General features: G+C 42.3%; 1 protein-coding gene across 2 annotated transcripts; it reads left to right on the forward strand.

The window, feature by feature from the left end:
* The first annotated feature begins 678 nt into the window (after window positions 1–678).
* Window positions 679–22,899, forward strand: MAML1 (mastermind like transcriptional coactivator 1). 2 transcript variants are annotated; one of them, XM_021552136.3, is made up of 5 exons: window positions 679–1,062; window positions 9,789–11,189; window positions 13,132–13,392; window positions 16,271–16,385; window positions 18,549–22,899. In XM_021552136.3, exons 1-5 carry the CDS (start codon window positions 694–696, stop codon window positions 19,538–19,540), a joined length of 3,138 nt encoding a protein of 1,045 aa, XP_021407811.3. In that variant the 5' UTR covers window positions 679–693; the 3' UTR covers window positions 19,541–22,899. The 2 variants fall into 2 exon arrangements, with proteins under 2 accessions (XP_021407811.3, XP_085447504.1); XM_085591378.1 differs by having other exon boundaries at window positions 9,792–11,189.
* Window positions 22,900–23,282: the final 383 nt, after the last annotated feature.

The following is a 23,282-nucleotide window of genomic DNA, read 5'->3' on the forward strand; positions in this document are numbered from 1 at the left end:
TGCCTCCGCGGCTTTTTGCCACTGCCGGGCCGGGCTGCGGCGGCGCCCGGGACACGGGCCCGGCCCGGCTCGCTGCGCCAGCCCGCCCCTCCTGTCAATCACCCGCGGCTCCGCCTCCCGAGGCGTGATTGGCCGGCCCGCTGTCGCCCCGCCCCTCCCTACCTGTTCCTTTAAACCGCGCCGAGCTCCACCCCCAGCTCGCCTCCGCCGCTGAATTCGCGCCTCCGCGCCCTCCTATTGGCTGGGAAGGGCGTCGGTCACGGCTCGTGACGCGCCGCGCGCCGTGACGTATCCCCCACCCAGGAAGCTCCGCCCATTCTTAACTCGGCTCTGGAGGGGAAAAACAATTTCAAGATGGCGGCGGCGCGGACAACAATGGGGGGCCGGGGGTCCGGGCCGGCCCGCGCCTGAGGGCGGCGGACGGGGGAGCGCGGCGGGCTCCGCCAGGCCCCGCGAGGCGGGCAGGGCTGAGGGAGAGCGGGGCAGCGGAGCGGCGCCAGGCTCGAGGCAGAAGGAGGAAGTGGGGCGGGGGGGAAAGGAGCGGGCGCCGGGCCGGTCGGGGAGAAGACCCGGGGCGATCCCGGTGGGGAGCGCAGGTAAGGCCGGCGGGAGGGGCGGCGGAGGCCCCGCCATGGCGGGCGCCGGAGCGAGCAGCCGGTGAGCGGCGGCGGCCGCCCCTTCGCCGCCCGGCCCATGGTGCTGCCCCCCTGCCCCATGGCGGAGTTCGTGGTGCCGCGGCACAGCGCGGTGATGGAGCGGCTCCGCCGGCGCATCGAGCTCTGCCGGCGGCACCACAGCGCCTGCGAGTCCCGCTACCAGGCCGTGTCCCCGGAGCGCCTGGAGCTGGAGCGCCAGCAAACCTTCGCCCTGCACCAGCGCTGCCTGCAGGCCAAGGCCAAGCGGGCCGGCAAACACCGGCAGCCGCCCCCGGCGCCGCCGCCGCCCGCGCCCCCTCCGCCCGCCGCCGCCGCGGGGAGCGCCGAGAGGAGCGGAGCCAACGGGCTGGACGGCGAGGCGGCGAGCGGAGAGCAGCAGCACGGCCGCAGCAGCGCCCTGATCGCGGTAAGCGCCGCCCGGGGCCGGGTGCTGGGGCCGGGGAGGGACCGGCGGTCGTGCCCGGCTGGCACCGGGACCGCTCGTCTGGAGCGGGAGGGGGGAAGGAAAACAAGCTCTCGCCGCTGCTGTGGTGGCCTGCGGTGCGAGGGCTGGGGTTGGGGCTGCTTTGCGGAGTACCCTCTCTGCTGTGTTACAACTTCGCAGCCGATAAGGGCTGTTGTGTTTTCCCTCGTCGCTTCTGCACGCTGTAAGAGTATATAAAAACTGTGGCATGGTGGGGTAGGGATAGTGGCAGGATTTCTGTGTTGCTTAAATCATTCAGAGTATTTTGTGAATCATATTTCTGGCTAATTCACCTAAAATGCCCCTGCAGAAACTGTCAGAAGGGCATTAATACTGCGGTGCCTTGTTTGCTTGCTTAAGTCTTCAATTTGGGGTGTCAGGGTTTTGTGGAGTCATTTGATAAGGATATGCTTATTACTGGGGGGAGTTTTAGGACAATGTGTCTGTTAATTCTGGTTCATATTGGAAAGAATTTCAGTGGAGAGGCAGCTGCTTGTTTGCCGCTCACTCTAGTGGGTGTGAACACTATGAGAATCCCACTCCACCCATTAAAAACTGGCTTAGCTCAAAATCTTAATGTTTCTCTGGCTTCTCTAGCATTTCTGGTTGTCGGGACATATTCACATAGCCCTGTTTGTATATCAAGATAGCTGTTGCTTAACTTATTCTGGGCCCTTTAAATATACTGCTGTGTGCTAATGTGTCAGTAATGTAGGTTAGTAGGATAACCTCTTAAAGGCTGCCTGGCCTAATACCTGTCTGCCTTAAAATCAGGTATTTTTAAATGGTGGCCTGCATGAAAATGATTCAGTAGCACTCTTCAGTCTTTAAAAGGGGACACTGGGTTAAATGAAGATATTCCCAGGTTAATATATAGAATAAATAATAATTTTAGGGTGCTCTGTGTATGTGATTGGATTAGAAAGGAAGGAGGATATACTTCTCTCTATCTTGGGCCTCATTTACTGCTTTTAAAATAGAATCACAATAGAGCTTATTGTATACTTGAGTGTCCAGGACATAATGTGAAATACTGAAACGTGGGATTTATTGATGTCATCTTTGCTGTGACCAGCACTAGGCAGCCTGGGTGCAGTTTGTAGTATTTATAAGATGAACTGAAAGTGTTACTTAGCTGTATTGTTTCTGTTCTTGCTAATACACCTATGAGACTCGAGGACTTGCTGACTGTTGAGAAGACTGAGGTCCTTGTGACACAGTTAGAGCACTTCAGAGGACTGCTACAGAAAGGTACTTGAGGAAGAGAGGAAACCTTGTGCATTCCTGACACTGATTCTACAAAACTTTACAGTTAGCTGTTGTTGAGCAGACTGATCTTGAATGTAAACTTGTGTCAAAACAAAAATTAATCAAACGCGGTTTTTATTATCTAAAACCTTGATGGAAGTTCTGTTTATTTCCTGCTGGGCTCTCTGGCTTTTTGCATATGGGGCTCTACCCCTTAATAATGTGTATTTTCATTACACTCAGGGCTCTTTAGCATGTCAAATCCTGTTGCTTAAACTGCCACCACACGACTTCATATTGGTCTTCTAAAAGAAAGATGTCTCTAATTCATTGGTGTTGTTTCTCTTAAGTCACTTTGGATGTGGATTTGATCTAATTAGCATCCATTATAATGAGGGCTCTCAGCAGCAGCAGGTTCTGAAGTGCGCTGCACATCTTGGGGGAAGCCCTTGTACAGGAAGCTGCTGCCAGTGGCCAATTTACACAACAGAAGAGGGGTTTAGTGTATGAATGACTCTTCCTCGGGCTGGCCTGCTGTTTCCTTCCTAGGATCCATGACTGTGAGCTTAATTGCAGCTGCTGATTCATCACCTCGTTACTGGGGTATAAAGTTGGTTTGCTTAGTATTTCAAGTCTTGGAAAAAAACACAACACCACCACCACCTCTACTGCTAATTTAATTCCTCTGGCCCAGAAGGTCCATCTCTAGGTTGGTATTTTACCTCTACCTATTATGTTGACATTATCAAGACCAAGCATGTGCTTTGAGTGGGAAGGACACGGGCTTGATTTCCAGTGTTCAATAAAGTTTGGATGAACACCAGAACTATCTTCTAGAACATCCTGGACACATCCTTTCCAAAGAATGCTGCTAGCTCAGTGCAACATGCATTATACCAGCTGTAGCTGCTGTAACGGTCCAGATTTTTCTGTGAAGCTGCATATGAATCTGCTCTTGGAAATTGGTACTTCATGTTCACTGTTAATGAAGCATTTGTTTTGGTCCCCGAAGGAGAGAGCAGTTCATGTAAAGGTGAAGGCTTTTGTGAGGACTTGTAGCAGTAGGACATGAAGCTGCATTCCCCAGATGTGGACATGTGGGCACTCCCAGGTGCTGTGCTGCAGGGCACCTTCTATAACTCCACAATAGTCACAGGGAACAGAGTGGCACCGCCACTTCCTCCTTAGTGTCTTGTATGATTTGTCACATGGACAGAATCAGATATTTTCTCTTCCATTAGTCCTTTCTCTAGTTTAGATCCTGAAGTTAGATGGATCTTGCTTACAGGCAGGAGTAAGGGATAGATTCTTCCTTGTTTTCTTACTAAGCAGCTGTAAAATTTGAGCTACAGAAACAGGGAGAATACAATATTGATACAGAAACACATTGGATTATTTGTGCATCATGTAGGCCTGCCCTTCATTTGAGAAAAATGTTGAAAAACCTCCTAGCTTCCTACTTCTAAAAAACTTCCAGACCATTATTTAATGGGAAATCCAAATGTTGACATTTACTTCCCATTTCTGTTGTTGTGTCTCTCTGTTGTTTAACATGACATTATTAAGGCTGTGTTCAAAGTAGAGGGCGTTTGATGTTTGGATAATGTGTTTGCTGTGTTAATCTTCCATTTTTGAGAAACAGGGAAGCTGGGAAGAGATGGGGTTTGTCTCCTAGAACATTTTTTTCCCTGCCAGGTTCTGATACATGAAAGTTCATTGAATAATGGTGTTTAAATTCTCTGCAAGAGAAAGGTTTGACTGCCTTATATTTCTGTGATAGACAATAAGGCAGTGTATGGCTGAGCTGAACAGAAGGCATTTCATTGACATGTGAATGAGGAGAATGGCAAAGGTCTGGATTTTCATCTCCACTCCTTGTTTTATGATGTGGTGTCTTGGAAGGAGAGCTGCTCCCTGTTTCTTACTAGTTTTTTTCCTCACCTGAGAGCAGTTGTTGTGCAGAGAGCTTGCTTTGTCTAGGACTGCCACAAAACCACAAACAGTATTTCTGGAATGAGCACAGAAGTCGAGTCAGTGTGGCCTGTCTTGAGAATGCTTTGTGTTAAAGCTGAAGAGCATAATTTATTTGGGAGTGATAGATGTTTTGCATTAATATTAGCTAAATACTAAATTAAGCATAGGCACCAAGTAAACAGTTTTAAATGAAATTGAAGTCCAAGGAGAGCAATGCAGTGTTTCTTGGTTAAAAGACCTGAAGTAATAAAGGGGAATAGATTGCCCATGGTGTACTGACAAGTGCACTGATGTTCCTCTAACAAAGCTCAGGCTGGCAACTCTAACACTTCAGAAGACCTCATTTTTGTGTAAGCTGTGGTATAGGGGTGTTAAATTGTGAAATTACATTTTACCACAAAGATAGCAAATTATTTACATGCTATTTATATATAGCTATGGTGCAGTGTAGTCTTGCCACCATTGTTTGTTTTTGCTGACAAGTTTGATAGTTTGTTGCCCAACAACTCAGACAGGTTTTTCTTTGTCTCCTTTTAATTCTCTGTGAGGTATTGTTTTATGTTTGAAACATTTCCCTTACCAGATTAGTTAGATATGCAGTGATCCTAAGTTGTAAGGATCTGGGAGTGACTGAGCTGCTGCTGCTGTTTAAGTTCATGTGAGGTGGAGGATCCGGCATTGCAGCTGAAGGCACAGGAGTTTTTTTGATTCAGCAGAACAATTCCTGTAGCAGAAGCTGCCCCTTGTGACTAATGCAGGCTTGGGATATTTATAGACATGCCTATCCACAGCCCTTCTTCACTCCAGCAGGCAGTCACCCAAATAGAAAAGTCTACTGGAATTAAAGTAAAAATTAAAATGAGTCCAGCAGTTTGGTTCTGACAGCACAGTGGAATGCAGGAACACATTGGGTAATAAAATGCTTTCTTTGCAGGGGGAATGTAACTTTGGAAGCTGAGGGTAGATGCACAGTAAAGGGGGAGTTCTTACTATGGTGTGTAGTCAGAATATTATGTTTTCTATCCAAAATTCATACACTACAACGTCTGGTATTTGCATTGTTATTCCTCCAGCTTAAGGAGTTGTCATCTTCGTTGCTCTTGTCCATAGCGAGAAAGAGGAGAAGAATCAGTGTCTGTAGAGCACCTACTGTGAACTCTGGTACATGGGGGCTTATCTGTGCTGCAATACTGCCACTTCCATGGCAGAAAAATTGATGTATTATGATTGAGTTTCCCCTTCTAGGTGAGACTGCTAGAAGCCATATTGGAGCTAGTTTTTTATTATGCTTGTAGTCTAATATAGCTTTTATTCTTTGGAAATGTCCAGCATTATGTTTCTCTTGCTTGTATATCTGAACAAATTCTTGTAGAGTTAATTCTGATATTGAGATGGTAAGCTAATTTGAAATAAAACATAAAAGATTAAAGCTCTACTGAATCTTGTAAGAATATTCAAATCTCTGTAACAGATGTTTTAAAAAGCTAAATAAGAACATTATAGATCCTCAAAGGTACAGTATAAGTACCAGATTTTTAAGAAGTTTATTTTCTGCCATGTTCATGAGGTGGTTTGTTTTTTTTTAATGGAACCTGCATACAGTTTGTGTATATATATATATATATATGTATGTATGTATGTATTTACCATCTTCGGTTACAGGTCTCAAAGTATAGCAAAGTACTGGATTTTTGCAAAAGGACTTTAACTGACTGTCCTCAGTTAAGCTGTTCTGAATTGTAAAGGGGGTTTTGCTTTCAAGCAAATAATGTGATCTAAACTTTCATGCCTGTTTAGTTCTAATGTATTGAAATGTCATTGGTTTCAGATTATTATCTAAATCTAGTTTCAGGCATTAAGTCTACACCAAAATAGTCAACACCAAACAAGCAAACAAAAAAACCTGAAAAAAAACCCCCAACAAAACCAATCAGAACAGCTTTGTACCACTGTTTTGATCAATGATTCATGCCCCTTCCCACCAAGACAGTAAGAGAGCACTGCCCCGGCCTCTGAAGTTTTGAGCTCTGCCAGTGCTAATAGACTAGCAATAGATTAAGTTTTCAAGCTTTTCTAGTTTCTTGTTGGGCTTCTGTAGTAATTTTTGGACCGCTTTTATGAAGTCAGTCAATTTGCCCCTGCTGTGAGACCACAGTAGGGCTGAGCACCATTGTGGTAAAACTGTTGGGTTTAAGACAGAGATTGAATATCTCAAAATGCTTTGTGTGCTCTCTGTTGTCTGCTGGAAGCTTTGTCATTTGCCTGGGCACGCATCCATCTCTGGAATTGCAGGCCTGTGTCCTTGTCTGTGTGTGAGTTACATGGCCAGAGGCTGCTGTGTTGAACACCTTTTGTTGTCATGGATGCCACCTGGGTTTTGTCAGCTTGTGTTCTGTGCATGAGGAATGCACAGTTGAGCATGTGTGCTCCTGCCAAGGAAGTGTTTATGACCACGCTGGGGACTGTGTGTTCTGCTCACGTGAATAAATGCAGCTCAGGTGATGTGATGTGGAGCAGGGGCAGCCTGTGGCCCCTCAGTGGCTCTTTGACAAGCTCTCTGTCCTGTCCTGGGTAAAGGACTGAGGCCAGCTCACATCCCCTGCCTTGCACTGTTCTTATATTGGTATAAATACTTCAGATAAATACTTTTGGGGTAATACTTCTAGGCATAGCTAGATAGCAGTGATCTCGAAAGTTCGTCTTTTGTTGGAAAATTGAATAGGCTGAGCAAATGAGAAGACACTTCTGTATCTGATCTTGTGACAGTGGAAATGATTGGGTCAGTTACAAATAAAATTGATTGATTCTGCTAAGGAAACCATGGACAGTGTACTAGGGGAACACTGTGCCTTGCAGGATGGTAATGAACAAAAAAATTAAAGCTGAAGGGGTTTTCTTAGTGAGTAGCAAGCTATGCTTTTCTTCATTCGTGTGTTGGTTTTTTTCCTGAGTTTTGGCAGAAGAGAACAGGTTTTTCTTGCCTTGAGAACTCTGTTGGAGCAGCTTGATATGTAGATAGCTTGCAGTCTGACTTGTATCTCACATGCAGCTTGTAATTTTTCCCCTCAGACCAGATTATTTGGATAGACACAGACAAACTGGGAAGGAACTTAATCTCTCTTTTTTCACCAAAGGAATACAGTTTTAGGTGAAAGGAGGATTTTGTCTCAAGCAACTTACAGTCAAAATGTCTCCAAGGATCAGATATCTGAGTGTTATGACTGTAAAAATCCATAGAGATCTGAGAGTTCCCGAGCTGGATATTAGGGGTCTATATCTTTTTCTGGACTGCAGTGAGTGTAGCTCACAAAATGAAGTTATTATTTTGATGTAACTTTTCAGGGAGTGGGGTTTTCCCCTACTATTTAGAATTAAGGAGTACCCATTCCCAAACTCTGAGTAATTTGACTCATCATATAACCTTGGGCAAGTTACTCATCCACCTTGAGCTTCAGTTTTCTTGGTGGGAGTATGAAGTAAACAGTGGGAAATGCTGAAAGCCAAATGTTGTGATGGAGTTGAGGTTTTTGCTTTCTGTTGTTTTGCCTTTTTACAAAAAAAAGTAAATTTCTGTTATTCTTTCAAGTTAGTATTTTAAAAGTTCACTAAAGAGCTGCTACTCCAAACTGAGGACCTGATGTTCAAGTTAAGAGATTTCAAGTTCCAGCCTCCTCTCCAGATGTACACCTCACCTCATCCTACTCAGTCTTCTGCTGATCTTGCTACTCTGCTGCTATTTCCATGAGCCGTCTCAAAGATCACAGTCTCCAGGGAAGCTGGAGTCTGTCCCACAGATAAAAATAAGGCTTTGCTGTTACCTATGCAAGCATTAAACAAATAATCGGGTTTTTTTGCTGTTACCTGTGCAGGAATTAAACAGATGGTCTGGGGTTTCTTTGCCCCCAAAGATCAGCTCACTGTAGATGGTTAAAAAAAAAAATAGAAACAATTAACTGTGAACCAGTTTTGTCTGTGAATCAAAAAATGCTGTTGTTCAGGCAAGTGTGTAAAATTCTTCTGATAATGTATTCTGGCCCTACATCCAGCCTCTTGCTTGAATGCTGAGATTCTGAGGTTTCCCGTTTTTCCTTGGATGAGAGTTTTCCCCAGGGGTTAGTGGACTGCCTTGTGAAGACTGCAGGTAATATGAAAATAACCATACTTGCCTTGAGCTTGGTTTGATGAGCTGCTTTCCTGCCATCTGAGAGGGCTGTTGTTCAGTGACCCCACAGCTCAGATAGGTGGCTTAGTGGAGATTCCTGTCGGGTGTCCTGCTGGGATGTACCAAGGTGCCTCGCTCAGGTCGGGAGCTGATGGCAGTTCCCTCTTTGAGCTCCCTACGCTGTTGGAGCAGCGTCTCTGCCCTGCAGGTTTGTCTGCGTTGGTGGAGCGTTCCAGCACCAGCAAAGCTCAGATTTTTTTACAGAATGCACCCGAGGGAAGGAAAAGTTTATAGTCACCTTTGATGTGTGCAGGAATTCTGTTTTCAGATGCTTTTGAGGTCAGTAGAAAGAAATTTATATTTGCAAGAATGCTGGCAGGAAGCAGAAGTTGAACAAAGGTGCTCTGGCTCTTGCTGTGAAGCTGCTGCTGTAGCCACTGGTCGCTTCTAGGTGGCACCATGAGAAAGAGAATCTGTGCCTTCACCCTCTGTGAGAGGCCAGTTGTGGAGCTGCCTGGGGCTCTGGTGGTCAGAGCAGCTGGCAAATACTTCAGAAAAAAGACAAAAGGAATGAACTTGCTCTGTTGCAATAGAACTGGCTGAACTCTGAATTGCATTTTCCACAAGTGTGAAGCAGTGGTTGTTAAGTGACAAATTGGTTTTGCTTCAGTGCCAAAAGTGTGATTGTGTACAAAATTTATATACACAGATCTTCTCTAAAAGCTATTATCACAAGAGAATTACTCGTTTTTTCTAAATATTTAAATGTGAGACTGCTTTATAAATATTTAAATGTGAGACTTTTATGAAAGAGTCTCATGGAACAATTATACTGTATGTGTACATAGATCAAATAAATTATACTGTATGTGTACATAGATCAAATAGAATACAGGTTTTTATTCCCATCTGAAATTTGATTCTTAACATTATTTAATGTTTTTCTCCTTTTGAATAGGAAAAATCATAACATATTCCAGTTCACAGCCATTTTTCAACTTCTTGTTGTTATCAGAGTATATGGCAGCTTCGAGTTTTGTCTGAAGGAGGAGGTGTCTGTTTAAAGTAGTACATATTTTTTGAAAATTTTCTGTAAGAGATTATAGTGAGGAAGTAATCTCATGTGCTGACTTGTAAAACAAAATGTTAACAAAACAAAGATCCAATCTTTGATTTTTTTTCTGAAATGTTTTGTTCAGAGCAAGGCGATGTTCTGGTGGGAAATAAAAATCCAGATCTGTGTAACATAGAACTACACAACTAAAATATTCCTTTTCTTTTTCAGCAGCTCCATGAGACTGTGAAAAGAAAGCTTGATAGTGCTGCTTCCCCTCAGAATGGTGACCAGCAGAATGGCTATGGTGATGTGTTTTCTGTGTCCAAGAAACTGCGTCGTGAGGATGGTCTGGGAGTGGGTGGTTCTTCCAATGGAATGCCCCCTGTGTCTCCACTCCATCATCTTGACAAGAAATCTGGTGCTGGTGATACTTTACAACTTAATGGGAAACACCCAATGGGGCTCGACGGCATCAGCAAGAAGTGTCTTCCAGATTCCAGCCTGCAGATGAATGGAGGTGGTGATGCTGATGATTCATTTCCTATGAGTTTGAACAAAGAGCTGAAGCAGGAGCCTGTAGATGAGCTTCCCTGTATGAATCCTGTAGCAGGGGGTTCTATATCTCAGAATAACCTGATGCCTGATCTTAATCTAAATGAGCAAGAATGGAAGGAGCTTATTGAGGAGCTCAATAGATCAGTGCCCGACGAAGACATGAAGGATCTCTTTAATGATGACTTTGAAGACAAAAAAGATGCAGATTCTTCAAATTCAGCTGCACAGACTCCATTACCACAAGATATTAACATAAAGACTGAGTTTTCCCCAGCACCCTTTGAACAAGAACAGCTGGGATCTCCCCAGGTTAGATCTACTTCTTCAGGTTCAGCATTTATTGGTGCTGCTTCTGTACCTGTAAGTGCCACTTCTACAACGGTTGTTAGTTCTCAGGCTATGTTTCAGCCTTCCAGTCAGTCAATGACTGAAAATCCTAATCAGCCCATGATGCAGGCATCAAACCACTCTCAGAACATCCAGAGGCCTGTGTTGTTACCTGGGAAGTGTGCAGGAAGTGCCAAAGAAATGTCTTCTGCTCATCAACTTCAGCAGATTGCTGCCAAGCAGAAGAGAGATCAGATGTTGCAGAACCAGCAACAAGCTTCACAAGTCCACCAAACAAATCAGATGTCAACGTGGCAACAGCCTGGGGCTTCCCACAGTCCACTGGCTGTCCCATATACCATGGAAAATCCTACAAGCCCATCAGTTTATCAGCCAGATTTCAGCAATCCGAAACTCCTGATGCCTAATTTGGGAAATAAAAGCTCACCAAGAGCTGGAGGCAATTATCATGTGAACATTTTGGGTCATCAGCAAAACAGCTTGAACCAGAACCCTGTGAACAGTCAAAGCTCTATGCTAGACTATGGGAACACCAAACCTCTTTCCCATTACAAAGCAGAGTGTGAGCAGGGGGTGGCAGTGCCTGGGCAGAACAAGACTCCCATGCTGGCATACATCCAGCAGCGCCAGCAGCCACCACTGTCCCATGTAGGTGATGACCAAAATGGGATGATCCTGTTGAAACCCAAGCCTGGAAACATTGCCTACAGACTGCCACATGGTCAGGTGAATGTCCTGAGTTACCTTTGCTCAGTAGCAGATTTAAGGTTGTTGGGTAGGTAAGGCTGGAATGCAGATTCCTTGGTGTAGTTTCAAATGTTTTCATTGATTTTAAAGAGAAAAATCCTATATACAAGAATCTTAGACAAGAACCATGAGGCCTTTTTTCCACTGGGGACAGTTTTTAATACTGGGTTCTAGGTCATGTAACGTGTGATTTCCAGCTTAATATACTTTGTGGGCAACAAATTATGTCGTGCTTCACAGAAGCTTCTACTTTCAAAGATAAATGGATGCTTTGTAAACTTTTGACTAAAATAACTTGTATAAAACTGTAGTGTTACACAGTGTTCTCAAAGAAGCTTTGATTTCTTTACCTTGTTTTTAGTCCCTACTTGTGTCAGAGTTGGCTTACTATTAAAAGACCTACTTTTGCAGAGAGGTGGAAGTGAGGGCTGCATTCCTGATTTCTTGGGTGTTCCATGGAGCTTTTCAGTTCTGTGAATTTTTATTGGTTAAATCTCTGGGCATTGGGGAAGCATGGCATAAGAGAGAAATATATCATTAAGAATGAATAATGGTAATGTTTGTTTGCTTGAAGCATATGCTTCAGGTTTCCCTGTAATAGAAAACTCCAGATGGTGCTCCTTTGCCTTGTATAGAACTGTTACTGCAGGTATGCTGTAGGTAAAAATTTCTGTAGTAGTGGGTGGAAGTATAGACTCATTGGATTCTGTAACATGTACCTGCAATGCACATACAAGAGATCTTGTTGAAAAAAAAGGTATTTGATCAAAGTTCCTCCAGCAAAAGCTGTTTCAGATCCAACTATAGTTGTATGTTCCCTCAACAAAACAGAGAACCAGTGAAAAAGCTCTGATTAGTCTGTGATAAAGGCCACACCGGTGTACAAATAGAAATTTGAGATCAATGTGTACTTCATAAAAAAAATTAATCTCTTTGAAGGCTGGCAGAAGTAACAGTCTAACAGCATTTTGATGGAAGAAGGATAGAGATGAATGTGTGTGTCACATCTCCCTCTCACTGAAAAACATGAGGGTGACCTTGTGTCTACACTGCCACACTTGCACTGAACTAACAGAAATACTGATGAAAGCTTCAGGAGAATATCTCAAAAGCTTGCACACAGAACAACTTAGTGCAGCATTCTTTGTATTTGGCTCATGATTCCTTATGAAACTGAAAAGTGAGAACCAACAGATGAACGCATTAGCTGAATGCTTAAATTGAGCATAACATTTGTTTGTATAATTAGAGATGAGGCTGAACTGTGCTTTAAAATGTGAAAACTGTCAAATTTCAAAGGGATTTGCTGGTACTAAGAGGGCATTATCAGATCTTGAATGTTCCATGATATTTTTGCTTATCCCAAGTTCCAGTCTCAAAAAAAAAAAAAAATGCCAAAAAAATGCACACTTAAGAAAAACTAATATTATTAGACTTATCTCTAGTAGTATTTTTATCTGTGGTGCATGGTGATGGTTGGATTGCTGGAAAAATACTTTAAGATCCATTTTGGCCAGTGGAAGCCTTCTCCTCTTCACCTGCAAATAGTAAATTCTCTGATATTAAAAAAACCAACTTTAGGATAGGAGACAAACACTTCCAGAATGAGATGTTGACAGAAGAGGCAGGATTTAAATAAATGCTTTGTATGACAAAAATATAAAATGTAGTGTTTGAAAAACTGCTACCAGAATAAACTGAAGCTGGGGTGTTTGAAGAGTAGTTTGTACCTGCCTGGAAAAAAGCACACCCTATACTCACCTGTTTGAGCAGGAAATTGGGAAGTACTTTGAGACTGGAGTTAAAGCCTCTGTTCCTAAATGTTGTGGAGCTTCTGTGGCAGTTCTGTGTCTGGTGCTGTATGGATGTGAAGAAGTTACTGCATTTCTGTAACTTTTATCACTTTTCCTATGTTCTGCAGGATCAGAATCCCGCTCCTACTGTTCCTCGTGTTCCTGTTTCTGTCCCGGGCCCTGGGGTGGGTGCCCAGGCTCCAAACGTCTCCATGGCAGGTAACCACAGCAACTCAGCTTATCAGCAGCAAGCAGCAGTGATGAAGCAACACCAAATGCTGATGGACCAGCAGAAGCAGAGAGAGCAGCAACAAAAGCACCTGCTCATGGAGCAACAGAAGCAGCAATTCCTAATGGAACAGAGGCAGCAGCATTTGTTGGCAGAACAGGTGAGAGGGGCCAGCTATCTGTTTTTCAGTTTGTGCTGTTTTGCTTTGGTGCATGAAATAGCATTTGATGTTTTAGAATCAGAGAATAGGTTGGGAAGGACCTTAAAAATCATCTCAGTTACCATTCCTCTGCTATGGTCAGGGGGCACCTTCCACTAGACCAGGTTGCTCCAAGCTTGAAACATTTCCAGAGGTGGGGCAGCCACAGCTTCTCTGGGCAACCCGTTTCAATGCCTCACCATACTCAGTAAATAATTTCTTCCTAATATCTAAATTGAACCTAACCTCCTTCAGATGGAGGTCTTGTGTTCTCCCTTGCTCTATCACTTCATGACCATTTGAGACACCTGCCCCCTATAGCCTTCTTGTAAGGTACTAAAAAGTGCTCTAAAGTCTCCCTGAATCATCTGCCTATGAGAAGCTTTAAGAAAGAAGGAAATTATAATCTTCTCTGAACAGAAAATGTATGACAGCCCATTTTGTGGGGAGGGTTGTAGTAGACTTTGCAGTATTGTGGAGCTATGGCTGTGCCAAGTCCTAGCCAAAGGCTCTTTTATCACCTGGAGACATCCTGATGAAATTGAGGTCTTAATAGAGATGACAGAAAAACCCCCTCAGTTTTGGAGCAGTGTAGACAAAACATAGGAATGTGGTTGGTAGTGTATGAGTGTTGGTAAGGATATGTTTTTCATATTTGGGTTAAAACAATTTGGACTAAGAGAATAGTGTGGGGGAATTATATTATTAAAGACTGAAAGAAAATGCCCAAATCTTCAATAAAATCACATATTCTCTATGAGTCATGTGATCTATAAGCTTAGAATACTTTTTAGTAAGTCCATCAGTCTTTGGTGACTTGTATGTTAAATGTCAAAGATGAGTGATCATGACTCTCCAAAATGTTAACAATTAGGTATTTGAGAGTAGGTGGGCAGAAAGGTAGTATGGGGTGTGACCTCCTGTTCATGCTTTTGTATGTCTGGTGGATGGTGATTATTAGAGCTTTGTTAGAGCTCTTAGAGCTGTGGCCGAGTAGATTTCCTTAGGACAATAATGGAACTAACAGGTGTCAGACCTCTATGAAGAGTGGGGAGGTGATAAGGAGTGTATCTCAAACATAGCATTGAAATATTATTTCCCTATCCATTTGCTTCTGCTTTGCCAGCACATGTTGCTGCAGTAAATATCAGTATTATGGAAATAACTTCATTCATGTCCTAGTTGTGGTAACTACAGTTAGCTTCTGTAATTTCCATTTTTCTATAGTGATGCTGGGACTCTGATCCCAAATAAGGAGTGGCTTTGCCTTGGAGTTGAACAGCTTTAGACACTGAATTTGCCACATTTGTTGGCCTTGTGCTGCCTAGTCAAGCTCAGTCTTGTTAGCATTCTGATTTGATATTTGTTTCTTTGCATACACATGATACTGGATGTAGTTTTACAAGAAGATTTCTGAATCTGCTGATGTCTACTTTGCAGGAGACTTGTAGTTTCAGGTAGCTCCAGTGCCATTCCCTGCCACTATAAATTTGTCTTTTCACTTGGCATTCTGCGTATTTTTAATTTTTTTTTCTCCTGGCCAGGTTCTGCAGTTCTTGGTTTCTGTCAGAGCTATGGCATCTCTTGTTGGCTTCCGTGGTCAGCCTCTTTCAGGTCTGACTGGTCCTGCAAGCAGTAGGTCCTCTGTCAAGCAGCCTGCCCTCTTCATTCCTGTGCATGTCTCAACAGCTTCGCAGCTGGAGACGTTTGGGAAGGGTGGTAGTGATGTGTATCTGCTGTTTGTTACATTGCACCAGTCTCTTCTGTAAAGGCTTCTGGCTTGTGTCTTCAGCCTGGTATCTTGGAAGGGAATTTCTGTCCCTTGCTGTGCTCTGTGTAACTTTTTGGATAAGTTGGTTGGTGTGCCTTGTATCACTACTTGATTATGTCAGAATTTCAGTCTGGCTGAAGGTATCTACAGAAGAAGAGACAGAAATGCTGTGCCTGATACATTTCATATTGTAAAAGCAGCCAGATGGCTTTTAACAGTCAGAATCTGAGCCTGCTGTCACTGCATCTACATTCCCCTCAAGAGTTTAAATTTCATTTTCCTCCAAAGTTTCCTAATAGAAAATTTGCTTGGTTTATTTTTAAAATGGTTTGATCATAAAATAGGTGTGGGTTGAATCTACTTTTATTTTAAAGAGGCACAATTTTGTATCATGAGTAGGGCTTGATTCAGTTGATCAGTGCATTGATAAGAAAGTGGTTTGAAATGATGGTTGCAAAACTTGTAGACTTCTATTATGGACTTAGTTCTGCAGTTTTCCATAATCTTCTAAGAAAACCTGCAATTTATGAGAATATGGATTTGTGTGTGTCTTTTCATGTTTGCAGACAAGGACTAGAAAATATTTACATGTTTGGTTTTTGATATTTCTAACATTAACTTTTATTGATTTCTAAAGAGAGGTCTAAAATACATTGTTTGGAAATAAAGACCAAACAAGTAAATGTGGGTTTTTTAAATACACTCACTTCTGCTCTTTTTGTACCTGTACCCCTTTTTGTCTTTAGAATATTACTAATAATGCCTGTTGATTATGTTACTGATGAGGAGACTAACATCTCAGATTTTCAGTCTCTGAAAGGCTTCAGACGTGCACTGCAGTGACTCTTGTAGCTCATGCTGTTGTCTTTGAGATCCAGTCTTTTCACTCATCAGGTTAAACTGACTGTGCTTGAGCCTTGAGAACAAAGTCAGAAGTGACTGTAGGGCTGCAGAAGCCCCTTTGATTACCAGCTGTGCATAAAAGTATGCAGACAACTTTTTCTCCAAGATAGCCCTTGGGAAAAGCTTGATGAGTTTTCAAACTGTCTTGCATTGGACCTTTCGTAGGAGAAGCAGCGGCAGCAGCAGGAGCAGCAGCTGCAGCGGCACCTGACGCGGCCTCCTCCCCAGTACCAGGATCAGCCACAGAATCCATACCAGCAACAGGTTGGACAGTTCACAGGTGAGTAAACGTGGCCATTCAAACAATAGCAGAAAAAATACCAGGAGTGAAAAACAAGGTATCTTCAAATTTCCTGGATTGGATAGCTTTAATATCATTTATTACATGTCACTCTACTTTAAAAGCTTTTGACCTATACTCTGATTCAGTTGCAAATTAACAGCTTCCCTGGTTACAGGTATCTGGGACAACTTAAGCTTCTGATTCTTAATGTTGTTTGGGAAATGAGTAAAATTTTTAAGTGCCTTCATTGTTCTACAGGCCTTTTTTATACTTCTGTTTCACTGTGCAGGTTGGAAATTCTCTATATCTTTGATATAATTAGATTCAGAGTTTTTTTTTTCTGAAGCCTGACATCACTACTGCCTGTATCTATCACAGGCCCTCATTAAAGGAAGAGAAGTGGTGTATTATTTCTCTCATCTCTAGGATGAGTTTAAAAGTCTCTAACATTTTTATCCCTGCTACCTTTAAAAGGGAATGCAATTTGAATTTTCCTCATTACATGTGAAGTGTCCTATGTCGGGTTTTTTGTATGAGAAGCAGCTTAGTATGTCTGTAGTGTATTAATTCTGTTAAATAAAAGATGTTGTAACTGTTCAGCTGGAATAGCTTAAAAAATGTGGAAGAACTAGAAAGCAATAAAAGCTCATCTTCTTATCTTAAAAGCTGTTACTTGATAGGGCATCAAGAAGCCACTTGTCTTTTTTTTATAAGCCTACATTACAAGAAAATTTCCCTTCATTTTGTTTTCTTACTCTCCATATTCCTGCAGAAATAAATACTGAAGGGGTAAGATGCAAATGGAAATGTAATACCCTCACCCTGGCATTGTTCGTGCCTGTGCAGTGTCAAGTGCAGCTACAACTGGGTTTTGTTACTTAACTGAAAAAACTCAATGCCAATACAAAAGGATTGTGTGCTAATGCAGGCATCAGTAGCATCCTTCAACTATTGCACTGAAATATTTTTTATCTTGCCACTTTTCTACAGAAAGATAGGCATACAACTGTTAGAGTAGGTTTTGCTATAGTGAACATCAGCACTGTTAAATATTTTTTCTTTGTGATGATGATTGTAGCTATTTTTTGCATCTTAAATCCTGATATATATGCTGGCTCTTCACTGTAAATACTGTCACAGTAAGACTCTTCCCCCATCCATCCATTCCCTCAACAGTGATGTTTTTATGATGTACTTTGTTGATAATTAATTAAATATAATTTGAATTTATTTTTGATAATTCTATTTTTATTCAAATAGAATATTGGTAATAATGGAGAGCCAGCACTTTTCAGCTGTCATAAAATATGAAAAAAATTCTGCAGCTTACTTTTGGTTTTGAAAGTAGAGAAATTATTAGTGTAGGTAGGTTTCCTCTGATTGACTGTAAGTAATGGCGGGGGGGGGTGGGGGGTGTTACATGCACCACACTTTACAGAGCTTTTCTGCTTTTTTTTGCTTCAGATAGGGGGCTGTTTCTTCTACAAGAAGAAATTTTAAACTCTTTTTTATTGCAATAATAAAGGACTGTATTTGGTTTGCTGAGAAGACATTTTTCCAAATCACCTTGTTTTGCTGTCACCACTGCGATTAACATAGTGAATACTTTACTGTGAAAATCCAAAAGATACTTGATCAGAAACTTCTGATTTAGATATTTCTATATTAGATAAATAGAAGATATTCTTGGAACTGGGAAAATGTGGAACTGGCAACCCTGCACTTGTATAATACGAGATGCACTCTTGTGTATGCATGGAATGTCACTGTGTGTGTGCAATAAGAGGTATTTTTTAATAGCTTAGTAAATTGTGCATGCACTTCAAAGTATATGTGTTTACCTTTGTTACAAAGAAATATCAGAGTCCTGCCTTTAAAGTCATAACTTTCTTTAAATTAGTGATGCTGAACTCTTAGAAGTGGTATTCAGATTTTTTTAGGACATTGGCATATCTGTCTTTGAGATCAAGGTGGTGGTGCTAACTGGAGCCACAGTTGACACTCTTTAATTAAACTCCTGCTCTCTGTGTGTTGCTTGCAGAGGTCAAATTTATACAAATGCAGCTGCATCTCTCTTCTGGGTTATTGTGCCTACAAGCCTGGCTTGGCTGTGGTTGAACCTGAGGTATTTAATGAACAAAATATTTCTTTGTATTTCAGGGTCATCTGCAGCCATGCCCGGGGTCAGTAATTTAGGACAGTCCAGCTCCGGTAGTCCTCGGCTGTTTCCTCAGAGCCAGAACATGATTCAGATGGGACCTGGACACGCTCCTGTTGCTCCACTGCAGTCGGGCTCCAGCCAGCAGGAGCGAGGGGTGTCTCAGTACCCCAGCATGCAGAACATGCAGCGCGGGGGTTTGTACAACCTGGCACCTGGCATCAGCCAGATGGTTTCCCAGCACACGACTCCCAGTGCCAATGGACAGACCCCGATGCAGAGACAGGGCAGCTTGGGCCAGGCTGCTGCTGTTCCTGCTGCCTATGGGCAGAACACCTTACCAAACTCAAGTATTTCTCAGCAGCACAGTAAAGGTGCACTGAATGCAACCTTATCTAAGCCACAGATGGCAAGAGTACCAGCTGCTATGGGGGCTCAAAATCCATCTTGGCAACACCAAGGTATCCCTAATATTAACAACCAGACACAAGCAAACAGTGGCTTAGGACCATTTACTGCCAACTCCTCTTTCCACATGCAGCAAACACATCTAAAGATGTCCAACCAGCAGTTTGCCCAGGGAATGCCTCAGGTAAGCCTAAGCACCAGCAGGCCCATGACCTCGATGAACGCTGCCGTCTCTGGGCAGATGCTGTCGTCCTCTTTGGGAGCACAGCCACGGACAAACCCGCCCGCACAGCAGCAGGTACCCTCACAGCAAGTCTTGCCTGGCATCAACCAGACTGTTCCAGACCTGAATGCTTTCAACCAGAACCCAAATCAGCAAATTCCCAACAGAGGAAACCTGCACTGTAGCCAAGGGTACCCTGTGAGGACAACCAGTCAGGAGCTGCCTTTTGCCTACAGCAACCAGTCAGGCAATAATGGACTTCAGAACTTAACTGGTGACACAGATCTGATAGACTCTTTGCTGAAAAACAGGACTTCAGAGGAGTGGATGAACGATTTGGATGAGTTGTTAGGAACTCATTAAAATGGGGCCGGGGGCAGGGGGTTCTACTTTTTTTAATTATTTCATGAGATATTAACAACTCTTGGACCAAAAAACCTGTGGCATTGAGGAGACTTGCAGGCATTAGAGGTAAATGGTTGGGAAAAAGACTGGAGCTGCTTCTCACTGAGTGTTGACACGTGGTCACGGCGCACCAAGCAGGTCTGCAGGAGGAGTGCGCTTTGGCTGCGGCCTCTGAGGAGTCGCACACTTGAACAGGTCATAAAATACTGTGTCCTAGCCAGCCTTCCAGAAATCTCACTTGCAGTGTTCTAAGACTAAATATTTTAATTATTTAAAAACAAAAGTTCCACAGAACTAGTGCAGAAAGAACGCAAATAGTTGCACAAATTGTGTTTAGGGCTTAGTCTGCAGCTATTACTTGCAATAATTATTTGTTCATAGCTTAACATGCTGTTATAGTACTGTCCATCAAACTTCTGATTTTTGTTTGAGAAGAGGCTGTATGCACCTGAGTATGCTTGCAAAATGTTTGGAATTGTTTCTTTTCCCCATTGCTGAAGCATGTGCCTGTACTCTTAGTAAGCAAGTGATATTTCACAGTAAATATTTCTAGATGCTGGTAATAGATGAGAAAAAGTATTAAAACTTGGCCAGTTAGTCTAGATAGTCATCTTCATAGATTGTAGTCTTTTAAGCTGCAGTTTGCACTCTGTTGTAGAGAGGCACAGTTCTTGGCTTGTACCTTGCTGTGTTTAAAGGGGGAATTTCTTATGGGAGAACGTTTAAACTATAGTAGATTTAACATGAATTGTAAAGCCATTTACTTTGCACCTGTTTCTTCATAACTTATTTCCAAAGGTAGTTGTATTTAAATGAAGGCTTTGCTTCATGACAGCTCATCTAGTTTTCTTTGTTGTAAAAAGTAAAACTAACCTTTGAGATCAGTTCATCCCCCAAAGTTAGCAATGAGCACAAGACTTTGTCACTTCAGGATAAAAATGAGGAAAAAAGAATTTGACTGGGAGGTGGAAAGTCCTTATCAGCAATAATAGCACAGGCAGCCTGGGAGAATACTTGTATCAGGGTTGCTCCAGTGTGGAAGTCTCCCCCTTTAAATGCTTTGGTTTTTTAATACTGGCTTACAAGTCTAATAATATTTCTATAGACTGGTGGATTTAGTTTTTTAATATCCCTTGAAGCAGATGCTGTTCTTCAGCTCAGCCCAAGGAGATCTCTTATCCATATGTTGGGGTTGGTCCCAGAAAGGACAAAAACCACAATGGGAACAGTCAATGTTCCACAGTCCTTACTCTCTACCAAAAAAATCCCTTATCCACCAACAAACCACCTTGCCTTAATGCTTATTTTAAAATGAAAATAAAGTTGAAAGCTTTTGTTTTAAATGCACAAATACCTCTTCCCTTTCTAAATCAGCTTTCTTGGAAAAGTCCTCTAAACTTTCTAACCAAACCCAGCATTGTGATTTAAAAACAATTTCCTTCAACATGGACTGGCTTCTCCAGGAGTTTTCTGAATTGCAGAATTGTGAGAGAGGGTTTTTTCCCAGAGGGAGTGAAGGGAAGGGAAAGATATCATTGGTTTCAAAGAAGGAAAATATTTTACTGTATCCACATCTCCTTTATGAGACAATTTGCACTTTTGAAAACTGCTTTTTTAACACTAATACTTTAACCCTTTCCAAATATGCATGGAACATGGTTTGTCCAGCACAGCTAGTGTGGATGAATTCAGCTCTGTTGATCAGATTTGCTATTTTATCATGTTGAACTGTTGATGAAAGATGTGCATTGATCAGTGGATCCCACCTCTGAACAGTGAATAAAACTTCACTGAAGCAGACTTAATTCCTCATAGAGCTTTTGAAAAGATAGCATAGAGATTGTCTTTGGATGGGAAGATGAAGGTGTTGGTGACTTTGGTTGTTGACACTTCCGATATTTTCTAGAATAAGTAGTTGAGATGGAAATAACTGATGCTAGCTTTTCTCATACTGGCAATCTAAGAAAAGAGCTAGTGAGCTTGGTTTGCTATTAAGTTAAACCAAAAACTGGTCCAAGGTAAGTGTCATTAGAAGAGTATAGATATAAACTAGCAATGGCAGGGGAAGGAGTGTTTGCTGTATTTTTAATTTTAAGAGTTAATTTTGCACCAGTGTGCCTTCCCTTCCTGTTGGGGGTGCTTGGGACCTCAGTTTTGAGTGACATCCTTACATGTCACTGTTTTTTTTCTCCCCCTTACAAACACTTAACAGAAATAACAGGGTAGTAGGATTCAGATTTTCTTTCTCCCTGTTTAGGTTGTGGTAAAATCTGCTCTCTTTTCCAGTAGATTTTGCACACAGACTTTTTTCTGAATAAGTCAAAATACAATCCATCCAGTTGTGATTTCTTAATTGGAGGAAAAGAACATCTGCTCTTTGCATTATTACTACCAAAAAGGCAATCCAGCGAAATGTCCAGGAAAAGGCAGGTGTGCTCTTTCCTCCACTGTTTCTGGAAGCTAAGGTGGATATTGCTCTGCTTGACCAGAGGGTTTGTTCAGGAAGGTATCTGGGTTTGGTGACAGGGCCTTTTCATGGTACTGTTGGAGTAAAATTAGGTGTGATTCTAGACAAACTGGCTTATAATGCCCATTGGTCTCTGTGTGTGAACAGGATCCAAGCAGCCCCTGGCTCTGGCTTTGGGCCCTGTGCACAGAACGTGGTGCCACTGGAACAAGGTTGGAACAGTTCAATGGAAATGAAAATACGGTTTGGATGTACATGGGTGCATGGGCAGGGCTGGGCTCTGCCCTGGTGCCCTGTAACGTGTCACTGTCTGTGTCTGCACTCGGGCTTTCCATTTGCTGCAGCTTCAGAGCAATAAAACCAATCTCCCCTGAACTGAACCCAGCCGGCCGCCCATGGCTTTATTTATAAACTGCGGTTTTGGTTGGGCAGGCAAGGTGAGAGTGTCACTGTGCAACATCCACTGCCTTCCAAAAACCACGATCCAATTGAAAAGGGTGCTCAAAATTTTGTTATACACATTTCCTTTGTGTAAATAAATGTTTACAATTTTATATTAAAGATTTGAATAAGAGTTAGATCTTCTGACTGTATATTTTTTACTTTTTATAGATTTTAAAACTATAATTCTTTATATATGTGTTTGGGGGGGTATTATGGTAAGTTTTATGCTTGTAAATGGAGAACAGTTGAATTTGATGCTAACCTTTATGAATTTTTGTCATTGAAATGTATAAAGAGTCCATTAATCCCCTTATTCTTTTACTACTATTACTGGTGCACACCAAAAAGAAATCCTTCACTTCTGTTTTATCATTATAAAATAAATATTTTGCTAGTGTATTAAATATACATGGTGTGACTTTATACATTTGCATGAGCCTAGCAGAGTTCAGCATTGTCATTCTTAGTAAGGTGGTTTCTTCCATTCATTCCAACATACAGATTTTGCTCAGCCTGTTTATTACTAAGGCTTAAATTCTGCTGCTGTGTCTTACAATTCTTATGGTTTCAGAAAGTCCATTTAAACAGGCCAGAACTGAATAAAGGGGCCTTAGAAAATGTAACTTTGAAAATCAGGCTTTATGCTACTCCCACTGCTTCCGGGCTTTGGTTTTTTTTGTTCTGGAATGCATTGTAGGCCTTAAGCTGGGAAATTCAATTGCAGAGATGGCTGTTAATAGTGAAAAAGATGTTAATAACTACCAAGACCTACATTTGCAAAATTGTAGA

Source organism: Lonchura striata, chromosome 13 (genome assembly GCF_050655825.1).
Source record: "Lonchura striata isolate lonStrDom1 chromosome 13, ASM5065582v1, whole genome shotgun sequence".
NCBI lineage: Eukaryota > Metazoa > Chordata > Aves > Passeriformes > Estrildidae > Lonchura > Lonchura striata.

What these genes read in the sequence shown, in the direction of transcription:
- MAML1 (XM_021552136.3), top strand. Translation starts at nt 694, where the DNA reads ATGGTGCTGCCCCCCTGCCCCATGGCGGAGTTCGTGGTGCCGCGGCAC. An exon ending in GCAGCAGCGCCCTGATCGCG is followed by an intron (nt 1,063 to 9,788) that starts GTAAGCGCCGCC and finishes TTTCTTTTTCAG; the next exon opens with CAGCTCCATGAGACTGTGAA. An exon ending in ACAGACTGCCACATGGTCAG is followed by an intron (nt 11,190 to 13,131) that starts GTGAATGTCCTG and finishes TATGTTCTGCAG; the next exon opens with GATCAGAATCCCGCTCCTAC.